This window comes from Mustela lutreola, chromosome 14 (assembly GCF_030435805.1).
Source record: "Mustela lutreola isolate mMusLut2 chromosome 14, mMusLut2.pri, whole genome shotgun sequence".
Taxonomy (NCBI): domain Eukaryota; kingdom Metazoa; phylum Chordata; class Mammalia; order Carnivora; family Mustelidae; genus Mustela; species Mustela lutreola.
In genome coordinates, this window is record NC_081303.1 from 48,553,603 (window position 1) to 48,570,154 (window position 16,552).

Sequence of the window (16,552 nt, forward strand, 5' to 3'; positions counted from 1 at the left end):
TTACACTGAAGTAAACCTGAATTTCAGGTATCAGCCTTTAGAGCTCGGTCAATTTTCTCCCTAAGCCCCAGTTGTTTTAACTATAATAAAACAGAAAGGAGTATCTTACAGAAATGTTAAGTTTTAAAATGATACCCACAAAAAGTGGCAGCAAAATATTTCACAAGGCTTTCAGACCTGACAAATAGAGCCTAATTATCACTCAAGTGAACAGAGAATTTCATTTTACATTTCAAACAATAACTTTTTTTTTTAAGATTAGGAAGATGAAGCTGGCAGAAAAGCACTAAAATGAGGGAGATTGCCGTTGGCCTCTTACCTTATTGAGCTGAAACAAGTCCAAGATCTTCCTCTCCACATGTGGAATTTTCAGAGTACTTCCCTGTAACTCCCAGTACTTTGCAATCTGGTCCAAGAAATTCAGTTTTACTCGAGTTTGAGCCTAAATGACAAAGAAATGGATTTTAATCTCACCTAGCTTATTTTAAAAATCCTGTGTGTGGTATTTTCACTCTTAGAATAGTTAAGTGAGGTGTGCCTGGGTGGCACTGTGGGTTGAGCATCCAACTTTTCCTTTCAGCTCAGGTCATTTCAGGGTCCTGAGACTGAACCCCACATGGGACTATGTGCTCAGTGCAGAGACTGCTTGAATTCTCTCCCTCTGCGTCCCTACTCATGCTCTCTTTCTCTCTCTAAAATAAAAAAATCTTAAAAAAAAAAAAAAAAAGATATTTAAGTGAAGTATCACTCCTAAATCCAATAGAGAAAGTGCAAAAAAATATACAAAATAAAGCTGGTTGAATAATTATACATTAACTCAACAAAAATTTAATTCAGTGCCTACCATGTGTAAGCAAAGAATTAAACAAAGCAAGCCTCCCTTAAGTAGGCACTCTGAAAAGGGCTTCACTTATGGAGGACTAAAGCACAATTTTGTTATTGGTTAAAATTATATGACAAGTAAGTTCCTATATGCCCCTCTAGGTCTTTTTACAATTTGGGTATTTTATGAGACTTGACACACTGCCTACTGCGCTAAGGAGGCACCTTAATTGGGGTATTTTGAAGGCCTGTTCTTTCCAAGCACAAATTTTCTTACTTTCTCAAACACAAATCTAAAAACAGATTTTACAACAGTGATTCCATATCAATTTTAATGAGTCCTGATACGGTAACAGGAAACTTGGGAGACACATTTTTTTTTTAAGATTTATTTATTTATTTATCTGACAGAAAAATCACAAGTAGGCATATGTAGGCAGAGAGGCAAGCAGAGAGAGAGAGAGAAGCATGCTCCCTGTTGAGCAGAGAGCCTGATGTGGGCCTCAATCCCAGGACCCTGAGATCATGACCTGAGCTTGAAGGCAGCTGCTTAATCAACTGAGCCACCAGGCGCTCCAAGGAGACACTTTTTTCTTTTTTAAACTTAAAAAAAAAATGTTTTTTTAAAGATTTTATGAAGCAGGCTCCCCGCGGAGCAAGGGGCCCGATTCGGGACTCGATCACAGGATCCTGGGACCATGACCTGAGCTGAAAGCAGACCCTTAACCAACTGAGCCACCAAGGTGCCCCAGGAGACACTTTCTTAATTAAATGTTATTCTTTTTATTACTGTTGTTTGTAAGTTATTAAAAAAATTTTTCGTCACAGTGACCCTGTAAAAAAAAAAAAAAAAAAAAAAAAAAAAAAAAAATTTTTCGTCATTTTTCTTTCTCCTCCTTGAAAATTAAGTCAGACAGTTTTAGCAGTTTTATCTTGCTCAAGGGCAAAACTGAGATGAATGTTCAGATGTTCCCAAACACAGTCCAAGACCTCAGAGTTAGTACCCATTTCCTATCTTTGGAGCTCAACTTAAAAATACAGACACTAGATTCTACTACCACCAAATCCATGCTATTACCACAGAATCCCAGCAAACATGAGCTCCATTTAAGTTAAAAAGGCTTGGTTTTTCTAATAAAAAAGCAAAACATGATTCAATGTTAAAATCAGATTAGAAGGCACCTGGATGGCTCAGTTGGTTGGACGGCTGCCTTCCACTCCAGTCATGACCTCAGGGTTTCAAGATCGAGTCCTGCATCGGGCTCCCGGCTCCACAGGGAGTCTGTTTCTCCCTCTTACCTACCCCCGCCTCGTGCTCTCTCTCAAATAAATAAAAATATTTTTTAAAAAAATCAGATTAGAAAAAGGTTAATGAAACATTATTTCTGGGTTATCAACACCCAACTCTCATTCACCCCATACTTTAGGGTTTCAGTAGCAAAGAGATTGAAGAAACATCATCTCTTCTCTAGAGAATACCCAAATAAGTATTCCTCACCCCTTCTTAGGAAATTAAAGTGTGTTATTAAGTCTAAGTAAAGATGTGTATTTGGAAGAAAATTAGAGCTGGAAATCTTTTCCATTAGATGGTTCCAAGGTACATTCCTTTCAAAATCTAAATTCTTGTGGCTGTCACCTAAATTTAGAAAGATGTGTATGAATTAAGAGGCCAACAATGATTGACTAAAATTGGTGTTTTTAATGAAATCTTGATTGCTACAAGGGCCTTACTGCCATTTGTTTTACCATGATTAACAATGTTTGGCCATAATTTAGCTTCACTAAAACCACCAGATTTGTTACAGAGATTCTTCAAAGAAAGTCCCTCTGGTATACAATCCACCAGAACAACAGTTAAGATATTACCTCCAATTCATTCAGCCTCTGGATACGTGGAGTAAAATGAAGTTTGTCAACATCACATGCAAATGGTGGCTGCCAATCCTAGGGGAGAAGCAAACGCTTTGATTAGAAGAATTTGTCATTCTGACATTTTTAAAAAATTCTGTTAAAACCCCAGGTGAGTAAAACACACTATCTCTAACCAGTTAAATAAAACAGAACATGGATAATAGTTTAACCTTTTTTCCACCAGAACAGCAGAATATGTATGATTACCCTTCCCCATACAAATGATGCAGCCTGTACACACCCCTATTCACACCTTTCAAATGAGTAGTTACTTAACCGCAAGCTGCTGAAAAACCCCTGCCTTTAAAGTTTATTCATGGGGCCCCTGGGTGGCTCAGTCCTTAAGCAGCTGCCTTCAGCTTGGGTCATGATCCCAGGGTCCTGGGATCAAGTCCTGCAATGAGCCCCGCATCAGGCTCCCTGCTTGACGGGAAGCCCGCTTCCCCTTCCCACTTCCCCTGTTTGTGTTCCCTCTCTCGCTGTGTCTCTCTCTGTCAAACAAATAAATTAAAGGAAAAAAAAGACAAAAACAAGTATTTTTTAAAAGTAAATAAGTAAAATAAAGTTCATTTATTTTTAGTAATCTCTACACCCAACATAGGGCTCCAACTCACCACCCCAAGATCAAGAATCACATGCTTTTTGGACTGAGCCAGACAGGAGCCCCCTGCAAAAGTCACTGACTGAAAAAAATCAAAATTCCTCTATTCCATAAAAGCTATCTTTTTACAAAATAGCTGTATTAACGTCAAAACATCCATAAACTAAATTTTTATATGTAACTTCCTAGCTACCTTAACTTTTATTATAAAATTAAAGTTAAGTTTGGAGGTGGTGGTGAAGACTGCCATTCAAGGCTAATTTTAAAAAATCGTCCTTAACATATCTACTGCCACAGATTCTTAGAAGAACTGCTGTCATGAGGAAATAATCAGACAAGGAAAAGTATTATGCTACCTCTAAGTAGAGAAAACTGCAAACAACTTAAATGTCCACAGTAGGAGAATATTTAAAGGAATAAAAATTATGCTGTATTAATGGGGGCGCTTGGGTGGCGCAGTTGGTTAAGCAGCTGCCTTCGGCTCAGCTCACAATCTCAGTGGTCCCACATCTGGCTCCTTGCTCCCTCTCCCTTTGCCTGCTGCTCCCCCTTTGTGTTCTGACATGCGCACACACTCTCTCTCTAATAAATATATAAATAAACCTTTAAAAAGAAAAATTATGGGCCACCTGGGTGGCTCAGTGGGTTGGGTCTCTGCTTTCAGCTCAGGTCATGATCTCAGGGTCCTGGGATCAAGTCCCACATTGGGCTCTCTGCTTGGCAGGGAGCCTGCCTCCCCCCTCACCCTCTGCCTGCCTCTCTCTGTCTACTTGTAATCTCTGTCAAATAAACAAAATCTTTAAAAAAGAAAAGAAAAGAAAAATTATGCGGCATTAATTAATGAGTACAGAGTTCAGTTTGGAATAATGAACAAGTTCTGAAGATATTTTAGTGTTAATGGTTATTTTTTTAAAAGATTTTATTTATTTATTTGACAGAGAGAGAGACAGTGGCAAGGGGTGGGGAGAGGGAGAGCGCCCACAAGCGGGGGAGGGAGAAGCAGGCTTCCCACAAAGCAAGGAGCTGGATGTAGGGCTCAATCCCAGGACCCCTGATCATGATCTGAGCTAAAGGCAGACTCTTAACAACTGAGCCACTCAGGTGCCTGGCGTTAATGAACTGTACCCTTAAAATTATTACAATGGTAAATTCTTTATTATGCATATAATACTTTAACACATTTAAAAAAGCAAAAAGACAAAAAATTATGCAGCGGTAGAGCTCTATTTATTGACACTGAAAGATGTTATATTTGTTAAGGAGGAAAAGAAATACAGACTATACAATATAAAAATATAACATTGGAAAGATATACAGCAAAAACAATTAGTAGTGGTTGTCTTTGGTGGTAGGAATACATATGATTTTCTTTTACTTCCTTAACCATTTCAAATACAATCTGAACTATGTTACATACATTAAATAACATTTCTTACATATTAAATTACCTTGGATTAAGAAAACAATACAAGGAAGTTCACAGTCTTTTTACCCTATTTCATACCCAGAAGTTTGTTCTAAGAAAATAATTCACCCGGAATCAACATACATGAAATTAATTACAGTATAATGTTAGAAAGATGGCTGATATTATAACAACACTGAATATTATACAGCATTTTAAAATTCTAGATTTATGAAGAACTCATACCAATAAATAAGGAAACACAGAAAAATGGACAAATTGTGTTAGTAGTTACCAAGAAAAAATGGCTAGCTTTAAAAAGACTGTTGTCCAACTTTACTCAAAATTTAAAAAATACACAAGATTCCCATGTTTTTACCTACGAGGTTACCAATGATTTAAAATATACACACCACCATTATTAGCAATATGTGAGGAAATGTGGATCCCAATGATTAGTACGCTGTTTCTTTCTTTAATTTTTATTTATTTTTTTAAAGATTTCACCTATTTATTTGACAGACATCACAAGTATGCAGAGAGGCAGGCAGAGAGAGTGGGGGAAGCAGGCTCCCTGCTGAGCAGAGAGCCCCATTCCGGGCTGGATCCCAGGATCCTGGGATCAGGACCTGAGCCAAAGGCAGAGGCTTTAACCCACTAAGCCACCCAGGTGTCTCTAGTATGCTGTTTCTGGAGGTCAATTAGAAACATCGAATTTTTAAAGGTCTATTGACCCAGCAATTCCTCAGGTTAGAATTTAAAAATATTTGTTAACATTCACAACACCAAAATAAAGGAAAAAAAAAAAATTAACTGCAGAATTGTTTTAACTTAAGACCTTACTAATGGGGAATCTGGCTGGCTCAGTGAGTGGAACATGAGGCTCTTGATCTCAGTTTGAGCCCACATTGGATGTGGAGAGTACTTAAAAAAAAAAAAAATCCTAAAAAACAAACAAACAAACAAACCTTAGTATCTATCAGTGAAGAATAAGGTAAGTAAATGTTGACACATCTATAAATAGTAATAAAATACTCTGCAACTGCAATAAAGAAAAAAAAATCTACATGTTCTAAATACAAAAAGACAGCCAAGACTGAATGAGTAAAAAACCCTCAAACATGTAAAATCATGCAAACCGTATTACATGTATGTAAATTTTAAAGACTTTCATAATAGGAGGGGGAAAGATTATTTGACACACAGATCACAACTGGGCAGAGAGGCAGTCAGAGAGAGAGAGGAGGAAGCAGGCTCCCTGCTGAGCAGCGAGCCCAATGTGGGGCTCGATCCCAGGACTCTGGGATCATGACCTGAGCCGAAGGCAGAGGCTTTAACCCACTGAGCCACCCAGGCACCCCAAAAGAGATTATTATTATTTCGAATCTATATTATTAGAATTTTTATTACTATTGGTTAGTTTTAGTTTAAAAGTAAAACAAGGGGAGTGAATGGGTGGCTCAGTGGGTTAAGCCTCTGCCTTCAGCTCAGGTCATGATCCCAGGGTCCTGGGATCAAGTCCCACACTGGGCTCTCTTCTCAGCGGGAAGCCTGCTTCCCCCCCTCTCTCTCACTGCCTGCCTCTCTGCCTACTTATGATCTCTGTCTGTCAAATAAATAAATAAATAAATAAATAAATAAATAAAATCTTCACAAGTAAAACCAGGGTCTGGTGCACCTGGCTGATTCTGCCTCAGTTCGTGGAGAATACAATTCTCGATCTTTGGGTCCTTAATTCAGTCCCACACTGGACACAGAGCTTACTTTAGACAAAAAAAAAAAAAAAAAAGTAAAAGAAGGTTTTGTTTTAGTGATTAGAAGCCTTCAGTAAAGTGCCCACCAGCGATGCCTGATAAACTATTATGTTAAAAAGATTACATCTTACCACAATTTCTTTTAATAAGGAAAATGCAGATCAGAAATTGGTACAAAGCTATTTACTATTAGAATACCAAAAAGAGGGGAGCCTGGGTGGCTCAGTCGTTAGGCATCTGCCTCCAACTTGGGTTATGATCCCAGGGTCCTGGGATGGAGCCTGGGGGGGTGGGGGGTGGTGTTCCTGTTCTGCCGGAGGCCTGTTTCTCCCTCTTCCACTCCCCCTGCTAGTGTTCCCTCTCTCGCTGTGTCTATGTCAAATAAATAAATAAAATCTTTAAAAAGAAAATACCAAAAAGAAGAAACAAAAAAAAAGAAAGAAAGAAAAGGAAAAAGTTAAAAAAAAAAAAAAAAGTGGCAGAACTACCCGTTTAAAAAGGTCATCACAGATAAGGGTTTCAAGTATTTTATGTTGTCACACTGCCTCTTCCACAAAGACTATGACTCTTGTTTCAGCTGTCATTTAAAGAAATACTATACTTTGTTAATCAACTTAAAAATATTACCTACTCCAACCTGGGTTGGAAAGGTGCAAGTCATTTATTTTTGTTTGGCTTGATAACTAAAGATAAAGAAAGCAATGTGTTTAATTATATAGAACACAATGTAGTGGAAGACAATCACATTGCTCAATATCCTATCACAGGCTAAGAGGAAGACTTTATGTTGTTCAGAGCTTTGCTCTCTAATATCTCATAAAAGCTGTAGGCTTTCTGAAATGAACTGATCTGCGTTGAAGGCTACACCAAAAACGTATCAAAGATAATATGTAAGAATATACAAGTAAATGATTAACATACTGTCCACATGGCCTAAAAATTTTATAAACTAAGACTTATGGGTAATGTAGGACATCCCCTGATTAATCAAGTTGGACTTTTTCTTTTCCAAATAGGCCTTCTAATCCCAAAACACAATGATAGGAAATTAATTTCATCTTATCTATATATTAAAGTTTTAATACTATAGTGAGTTATGTCTTTGTATGTACGTATGTATTTTTATATATATATGTATGTATTATATAATATATACTTATTCTATACTGAAGCTTTTTCAAATAAAATGAATCCTAAAAATAAAGCATCAGGAGGAAAACAGAACATATCTATCACTAAGGAAGTTCACACAGCAGGGATAATAAGCTAAAAACTAAAACTCAGAAGATCATTCCTTCATTAAATACAGATCGCTGAAAACTATCACTTCTTCTAGTTACAGAGAATGAGGGAAAATGGGATGCCATTTAGTTTCAAGACTTTCACTGTCAGCTGCAAAGCTTTACTACAATAAAAGAATTACATATTATTTGCAATGCTCACATTGAAATATCATTGGCTGAGTCTCACCTCAATGAGCTCTAATTTTTAAATGGGGAGAAAAAGCCAGCAAAGAAGGAAAGAAACCATTAAATAACAGTGCGATAATTTTGGGTTTGACACTTAAGTATCTAAAGGGGATACCATATAATCTAACCAAAACTTTTAGTCCCGAACAATAAAATGATTCACAAATATTTTTCTAGCATAAAAAGAGTATTTCCATACTAACTAGGTGTTCTAAGTGTTCATAGATTGCAAGGCATCCCATATAAATTTCCTGCTAAGATTCACTCACTTTTAAAACTTCAAATATCTTTTAGAGGTGCCTGGGTGGCTCAGTCAGTTAAGGGAACAACTCTTGATTTAGGCTCAGGTCATGATCTCAGGGTCATGGGATTGAGCCCCATGTCGGGCTCCAAACTCAGTGCAAAGTCTTGCTTGAGTTTCTCTCTCCTTCTTCCTCAGCCCTCTCTCTCTCTCACTGAAATAAGTAAGTCTTTTTAAAGCCTTCATTTTGAAAGGCTTATTTATTATTATTATTAATTATTATTTAACTATTATTTAAACGTTCAATTATTTTCCTAAGCACTAAAAAAATATATTCCTTGCAAGGCAATTAAATAGGAAGTTGAAGCTTCAAAATCGTCAGAGGCCTGGGACACATCAAGCAACATTTTCCTTAGTCCCAGCATTAACTGAGCAACAACTTACAGTACATTTAACTGAGAAATGTGCAATAAAATTGACCAGTGGGAGATTAACTTAACTTTCATAGGATGCTAAGAATTTTTTAAAAACTCCATGAAAATTCACTCTGTGAATCATCCCCAACTAGCAGCCACATACCAGAATACTGTCTTTATCTTTCTAAATACAGAGAAGCTATCACCATTTTAAGATCTAACACTAAGAAAAATTAGAAAGTACATACTTTACAAGAGGCTTTTCCAGAAGCTGGTTCTCGGACTCTGGCAGACAAACTAACTTTTAAAAATTAATGTCGGGGCGCCTGGGTGGCTCAGTGGGTTAAGCCGCTGCCTTCGGCTCAGGTCATGATCTCAGGGTCCTGGGATCGAGTCCCGCATCGGGCTCTCTGCTCAGCAGGGAGCCTGCTTCCCTGTCTCTCTCTCTGCCTGCCTCTCCGTCTACTTGTGATTTCTCTCTGTCAAATAAATAAATAAAATCTTTAAAAAAAAAATAAAAAAAAATAAAAATAAAAATTAATGTCAAGGGGCGCCTGAGTTGCTCGATCCGCTGGACATCTGCCTTCAGCTCAGGTCAAGATCTCAGGGTCCTAGGATGGGATCGAGTCCCATGTCAGGCTCCCTACTCAGCAGGGAGTCTGCTTCTTCCTCTGCCTCTGCCCCTCCCCCTGCTCCGGTTTGCTCTCTCACTCTCAAATATATAAATAAAATCTTAAAAAAAAAAAAAAAATCAATGTCAAAAGCTCATTCTGGTTAGTTCACAAAGAATAACATTAACTAAGGACCACTGTATTTTATAACTGCATGTGTTCTATGAAAGCTAGTCATGACAGAATATACGCATTCAAAGGATTTTTAATCCAGTGCAGCAGAGCTAAACTTTGTGCCTGAATCCAGAGTCTGTTTTTAGGTTATCAACACAGTAACACAAAATGATAGTGCAAAGTTTTAAGGAACTGAACAAAGAATCTGTTAGTATTTTAAGTCAAGTCAGAAAATTTTTCAGTTAAGCCACCAAGATTTATCAACCTGAATTAAGATTTTTTTGAGCTGTTTATTTGAGAGCTCAGTGGTGGGAGGAATGGTGTTGTTGAGGAAGCAGAGGAGGAGAGGGAGACAGAGAATCCCAAGCAGGCACCACATGCAGCACACAGCATGGAGCCCAACATGGGGCTCAATCCCACAATCCCAAAGGAATTGACCCCAGCAGAAATCCAGAGTCGGATGCTTAACTAACTGAGCCCTTCAGGGGCTCAGTTGGTTAAGCCAAGGGCCCCCACCTTGGCCCCTTAAGGGCCCCCAGGCGCCCTTCAAACTTAATAAAAATCTGAGTAGCACATATGGAAGTATGTATGAAGTACAATTTAAAAGACTACTTTCTCATACATTAACAGTTTTATGTCAACACGATGTCCTTAAGACAAATTCAAGGAGGAAGAACTGGGAAGAGCATAATCATTATAAATCCCCATTTATAAATTAAAAGACAAGCAGAGTTACTATTTGTGAGTCCCTCAGTGGAATCCACTAACCACTCACTGATGGGCGGTCTACCAGGACAGTTCTGTAATACAAGACTTCGGTGTCTTCCCAAAAGAAATAAAATGTGTTAGATACGACTAACTTCTCCCTTTTTTCTTAATTCCCTCTAGATAGGCTTGGCACTAAGCAGCTTTAGTTAGCCACCCATTTGTTCAAAGTCTGTTTAAGACCTCCCATCCTTAGTGAGCCACTAATAAAAAACAAACAAAAACACTGAGAATTTTCTTTTTAGACTTTAGAATCACACTTTCTTCCTTAAATCAGAGGTTCTTACATTGTATAGAATTGACTGTATGTGGATTTTTGCCAGCCAGTTCACAGCTTTCACCAGGGTTTCAAAGGGGTATGTAACCTCAAAAAAGAAGGAAAAAAAGTCCTGGGAATATGTTTGGCTTTCATAAATGTTTGTACCTCCAAGTTCTTTCTCACTACCCCAACCTACTTTTTTCAGTTCCTTCTTGTACTTAACCAAGACATGATAATGGATAAGATGCGTGGCTCCTCAGAATGTCAGGAGGTTGTAGATATTATAGTACAGGACACAAAGAGCAATGCACTTAGAAGTCAGAAGACCTGGATTTGCACTTTGGTTCTTTAACCACCACCAGAAGGATCTTAACTTTTCAATTTGAACTGTACAAACAAGAGCCACCTTCAGAACTATGGCGAAAATTAAAACGACAAATATAAAGCACTGTTTATTGTAAAACAAAAATAGAAAGTACTATATTTACATTAAGTTCTGATCACTGAAATATCATTTCTTCTAGCAAAAGGTCACTGCAAGGTGACACCTGGGTGGCTCAGTGGGTTAAAGCCTCTGCTTTCGGTTCGGGTCATGATCCCAGGGTCATGGGATCGAGCCCCGAGCTCTCCGATCGGTGGGGAGCCAGCTTTGCCTCTCTCTTTGTTTCCCACTCTGCCCACTTGTGATCTCCGTCTGTCAAATAAATAAAGAAAATCTTAAAAAAAAAAAAAAAAAAGTCACTGCAGGGGCTCCTGGGTGGCTCAGTGGGTTAAGGCCTCTACCTTCGGCTCAGGTCATGGTCCCAGGGACTTGGGATAGAGCCCGAATTCGGCTTCCTGCTCAGCAGGAAACTTGCTTCTCCCTCTCTCTCTGTGCCTGCCTCTCTGCCTACTTGTGATCTGTCAAATAAATAAATAAAATCTTAAAAAAAAAAAAGTCACTGCAGCCTCAACTTTCAAGGACCATCGGACATCTAAGCTTTATCTTTAAGGACTCTATCCTTCCAGCCTAACTCTAGTTGGCATCAGGGCAATTTCAACCCAGGTTAAAGGACTACCTTATATTTCCACACCCTGCCACCCAATTACTCCTTCAATGCTCTTTTTTTTTTTTAAGATTTTATTTATTTATTTGACAGAGAGAAATCACAAGTAGATGGAGAGGCAGGCAGAGAGAAAGAGAGAGGGAAGCAGGCTCCCTGCTGAGCAGAGAGCCCGATGCGGAACTGGATCCCAGGACTCTGAGATCATGACCCGAGCCGAAGGCAGTGGCTTAACCCACTGAGCCACCCAGGAGCCCTTCAATGCTCATTTTTTAAACACAATTATATCATTTCCTTTATCCTTGTAGAGTAAAACAGATGTGAAAGAGGATACACTTTGGAGTCACACTGCCTGGGTTCAAATCCTGACCGTGTGGCTTTGTACTAATCTCCCTGTAGCTCAGGTGCATGTATAAAGGGGAAACTATGAGGCTTAAATACATGTAAAAAGCCTTTAGACAGGTCCTGGCATTTACAAAGTAAATGGTCAAAAATGTTAGTCACGGGACGCCTGGGTGACTCAGTGGGTTAAAGCCTCTGCCTTCCGCTCAGGTCATGATCTCAGGGTCCTGGGATTGAGCCCCGCATCGGGCTCTCTGCTCAGTGGGGAGCCTGCTTCCTCCTCCCTATCTCTGCCTGCCTCTCTGCCTACTTCTGATCTCTGTCTGTCAAATAAATAAATAAAATCTTTAAATAAATAAATAAATACTTTTTTAAATATTAATATATAATATTCAAGGCCCATTAGTCTAATTTTTTGCTGGATTTTTTTCAGCTTTACTGAAATATATACAATTGTGCAGAGGGAGTGGCAGACATCTAGCTGAGCAGGGAGCTGGGTGTGGGGCTTGATACCAGGACCTTGAGATAACAACCCCCACGGTAGGCAGGCATCTAACTGAGCCACCCAGGAGCCCCTATGCAATCTTGCTTCTTCTTCTTCTTCTTCTTAAGATTTTATTTACTTATTTGACAGAGATCACACGTAGGCAAAGAGGCAGGCAGAGAGAGAGAGGAGGGAGTAGGCTCCCCACTGAGCAGAGAGCCCTATGCGGGGCTCAATCCCAGAACCCTGGGATCATGACTTGAGCCGAAGGCAGAGGCTTTAACCCACTGAGCCATCCAGGTGCCCCTGAAACCTTGATTCTTAAACAAGAATATACTGTTAGGTTTCCATGCTTAAAGAGCTTTTTCTAAGATTGTTTTAGGTATGTAATTCAAGGGTAGAGGCACTTAATGGATCTGCTAAAAGAGGAGCTCGCCTGGGTGGCTCAGTCAGTTAAGCAACTGCCTTTGGCTCAGGTCATGATTCCAGGGTCCTGGGATAGAGTTCCACATTGAGTCTGCCTCTCCCCTTGCTCGTGCTCACTTGCGTGTGCACACGCTCTCTCTTTCTCTCAAATAAATAAATAAAACTTAAAAAAAAAAAAATAATGACAGTTATTCTGGCTCTACAGATTATCAGCTACATCTAAGTATAAAAATTATTTAATTATTTAATTTAAAATGAAGACTACCTTCACAGAACAGTACTGAGGATGTTCAACAAATGCTATCGAACAAGTAAAAATTCCAGTTCATGAAAGTTAGTGTTAAACATTTCTACAAAGCTAAAAGGTATAAAGTCAAAAGGTCTGACTGGTAAAAACATGCCAATGAAGAAAACTTGATAACAAGACTTCGTAAACGAAGAAAACAGTTTAGTAAAAACACATCTGCTCCTTATTGAGATATGGGTTAGTCTATCAAGGGAGGTGAGGCTCATGTTGTGGCACAGGATTTATGCTCATTATGATGATACAAAAATTCTCAGTTTTAAGTCCTTCCATAGACAAGACTGCAAGAATAGGTATCCCCTTTAAAAAAAAAAAAAAAAAAATCAGAGGTTCCTGTCTGGCTCAGCCATTGGAGCATGCGACTCTTGATCTCAGGGTCATGAGTTTGAGCCCCACACTGAGTGCAGAGATTACTGAAAAATAAAATCTTAAAAATAAATAAACAATATTTAAAAAAAAAAATGAGGGGCACCTGGGTGGCTCAGAGGTTAAAGCCTCTGCCTTCGGCTCAGGTCATGATCCCAGGGTCCTGGGATCGAGCCCCACGTCGGGCTCTCTTCTCAGCAGGGAGCCTGCTTCCTCCTCTCTCTCTACCTGCCTCTCTGCCTACTGTGATCTCTGTCTGTCAAATAAATAAATAAAATCTTTAAAAAAAAAAAAAATAAAAATAAAAAAAAATAAACATCAGATTTAAAAAAAAATAAAAATAAAAAAAAAAAAATAAAAAATAAAAAAAAAAATGAGTTGCCAATATACGTAGTCTCACCATGAGAAAAACAAGAGATAAATTCCAATAGTGGGACAGCTTACAAAATTCCCAGTCAGTACTCCTCAAAATTGTCAAGTTCATCAGAAATAGTCTGAGAAACTGCAACAGCTTAAAAAAGCCTAAAGAGGGGTGCCTGGGTGGTTCAGTGAGTTAAGCCTCTGCCTTCGGCTCTGGTCATGATCTCACGGTCCTGGGATGGAGCCCGCCATCAGGCTCTCTCTCAGCAGGGAGCTTGCTTCCCCCACCCTCTCTCCCTACCTCTCTTAATACTTGACCTCTCTCTCTCTGCCAAATAAATGAATAGAATCCTTGGGGGGGAGCCTAAAGAGACATGACAGCCAAATATGTGGTACCTTGGATGAGATCCTGAAACAAAAGAAGGGTATTAGCTATAAAACTACGGAAATATAAATAAAATGCATGGACTTTAGTTAATAACAATGTCCATTCATTAATTATAGCAAAGATGTCATAATAATGTAAGGTGTTAATAAAAGAGAAAAGTAGGTGAAGGAATACGTGGGAACTCTACACAATTTTTCTAGAAGTCTAATAGTTCTTTAAAATACCAAGTCAGGGACGCCTGGGTGGCTCAGTTGGTTAAGCAGCTGCCTTCGGCTCAGGTCATGATCCCAGCGTCCTGGGATTGAGTCCCACATTGGGCTCCTTGCCCCGCAGGGAGCCTGCCTCTCCCTCTGACTCTGCCTGCCACTCTGCCTGTGCTCTCTCTCTCTCTGACAAATAAATAAAATCTTTAAAAAAAAAAAAAAACAAAAGCTAATAAAATGACAAAATAAGACCAACAAGGCCCACTTTCTCACATTTTAGTTGATACTGGTTATAAGGGAAGTGTATTGTTTTCCCTTTAGGAAACACATTTAAATTTTCATTTCATTTCACAGAAGCACAGATAATTGAAGTTCTTACCAAACCCTCTACTACTGGTTTTAAATGTCCTTTGCAACCAGTGTACGTCTTACACATGCACAGATCCTAGATTTATTTCTCCTGAGTCAGGCCTTTGCAGAACTGTTTCTCTTATGACTACAACTCTCAAACTTTTGGTCTTAGGACGCCCCTATTTTTTTTTTTAAAGCTTTTATTCATTTATTTGTCAGAGAGAGAGAGAGAAAGAGAGGCAGGTTCCAGCTGATCAAAAAGCCTGATGTGGGACTCGATCCCAGGACCCTGGGAGCATGACCTGAGCTGAATGAAGGCAGATGCTTCACCTACTGAGCCACCCAAGCGTCCCATGGACCTCTGAAAACTCTTAGAAACTGAGGCCCTCAAAGAGCTTTAGTCTATTTAGCTTGTATCTATTCACTCTGATGACAAAAGAAATTTAAAATATTTTATGTGCACCTGGCTGGCTCAGTTGGAAGATCATGCTACTCTTGATCTTGAGGTCCAGAGTTCGAGCCCTACTTTGGGTGTAGAGATTACTCAAATAAATTAAAACTTAAAAAAATAAAATGTTTCAAATAAATTCATTTAATAATAATCAAAAAGTAAAAGAATGGCATTGTTTTATGTTGCATATATTTTACAAGTCTCTTTAATGTCTGGCTAATGGAAATAAGTCGTTGGGTGTGTGCCTTCCCACTCCCTCTGCTTGTGTTCCTCTGAGAGAGGCTGTCCCAGTCAAATAAATAAAATACTAAAAAAAAAAATTAAAAAAAAAAGCTACAATTTCATATTTTCTTTTATAGTCAATCAGCTGTAGTATATTGTCTTGGTTTAAAGCCTATCAAGAAAATCTGGTTACATATATTTAGTTGAAAAGAGGTAGTTCTGGGGCGCCTGGGTGGCTCAGTGGGTTAAGCCGCTGCCTTCGGCTCAGGTCATGATCTCAGGGTCCTGGGATCGAGCCCCACATTGGGCTCTCTGCTCGGCAGGGAGCCTGCTTCCTCCTCTCTCTGCCTGCCTCTCTGCCTACTTGTGATCTCCGTCAAATAAATAAAATCTTTAAAAAAAAAAAAACACCCTGGAAAACAACTCTTAATAATCCTTATCCCTAAAGAATTCCCAACCAGTCTGTCCCTCCAAGGAACTCTATCCATCCAGATTTTTAAAATGGCCCCTTTATAGCGAAATAAGTCAAGCGGAGAAAGACAACTATCATATGATCTCCCTAATATGAGGAAGTGGTGATGCAACATGGGGGCTTAAGTGGGTAGGAGAAGAATAAATGAAACAAGATGGGATTGGGAGGGAGACAAACCATAAGTGACTCTTAATCTCACAAAATGAACTGTGGGTTGCTGGGGGGAGGGGGGTTGGGACAAGGTGGGGGGTTATGGACATTGGGGAGGGTATGTGCTTTGGTGAGTGCTGTGAAGTGTGTAAACCTGGAGATTCATAGACCTATACCCCTGGGGATAAAAATATATGTTTATAAAAAATAAAAAATTTAAAGAATAAAAAAAAAAGGTCCCTTTAAGTGTTTTCTCTATTCACTAGCAATGATTTCTTGACCTTTATGTGTACTGCCAACCTTTTTAGAAAAGGTATACCAGTGTCAGCCCAGTCTTCCCTAAAAACCCCACCACCAAAAAGATCTTGAAACTACCAACTTAATCATATGCAAACATAAAGAAACGATTAACGGAGGTACTAAAGGGGCACCAGGGTGGCTCTGCCAGTTAAGGGTCTGCTTTCAGCTCAGGTCATGATCCCAGGGTCTTAGGATGCAGCCCCCAGTTGGGCTCCCTGCTCAGTAGGGGAGTTTGCTCTCACTCTGTCCTTACTCCTGGCTA

The 16,552-nt window shown here is 39.1% G+C and overlaps 1 protein-coding gene across 3 annotated transcripts in view; it reads right to left on the reverse strand.

Annotated features, from left to right (window-relative positions):
• The window catches only part of KDM5B (lysine demethylase 5B), a 92,350-nt gene that overhangs the window by 58,391 nt on the left and 17,407 nt on the right, over positions 1–16,552 (reverse strand). For all 3 annotated transcript variants that reach the window (XM_059147051.1, XM_059147052.1, XM_059147050.1), the window contains exons 2-3: positions 2,689–2,766; positions 320–442 (exon numbers count right to left, since the gene is read on the reverse strand). In XM_059147051.1, the coding sequence (XP_059003034.1) occupies positions 320–442; positions 2,689–2,766 (201 nt within the window). The remainder of the gene's footprint in view (positions 1–319; positions 443–2,688; positions 2,767–16,552) is intronic.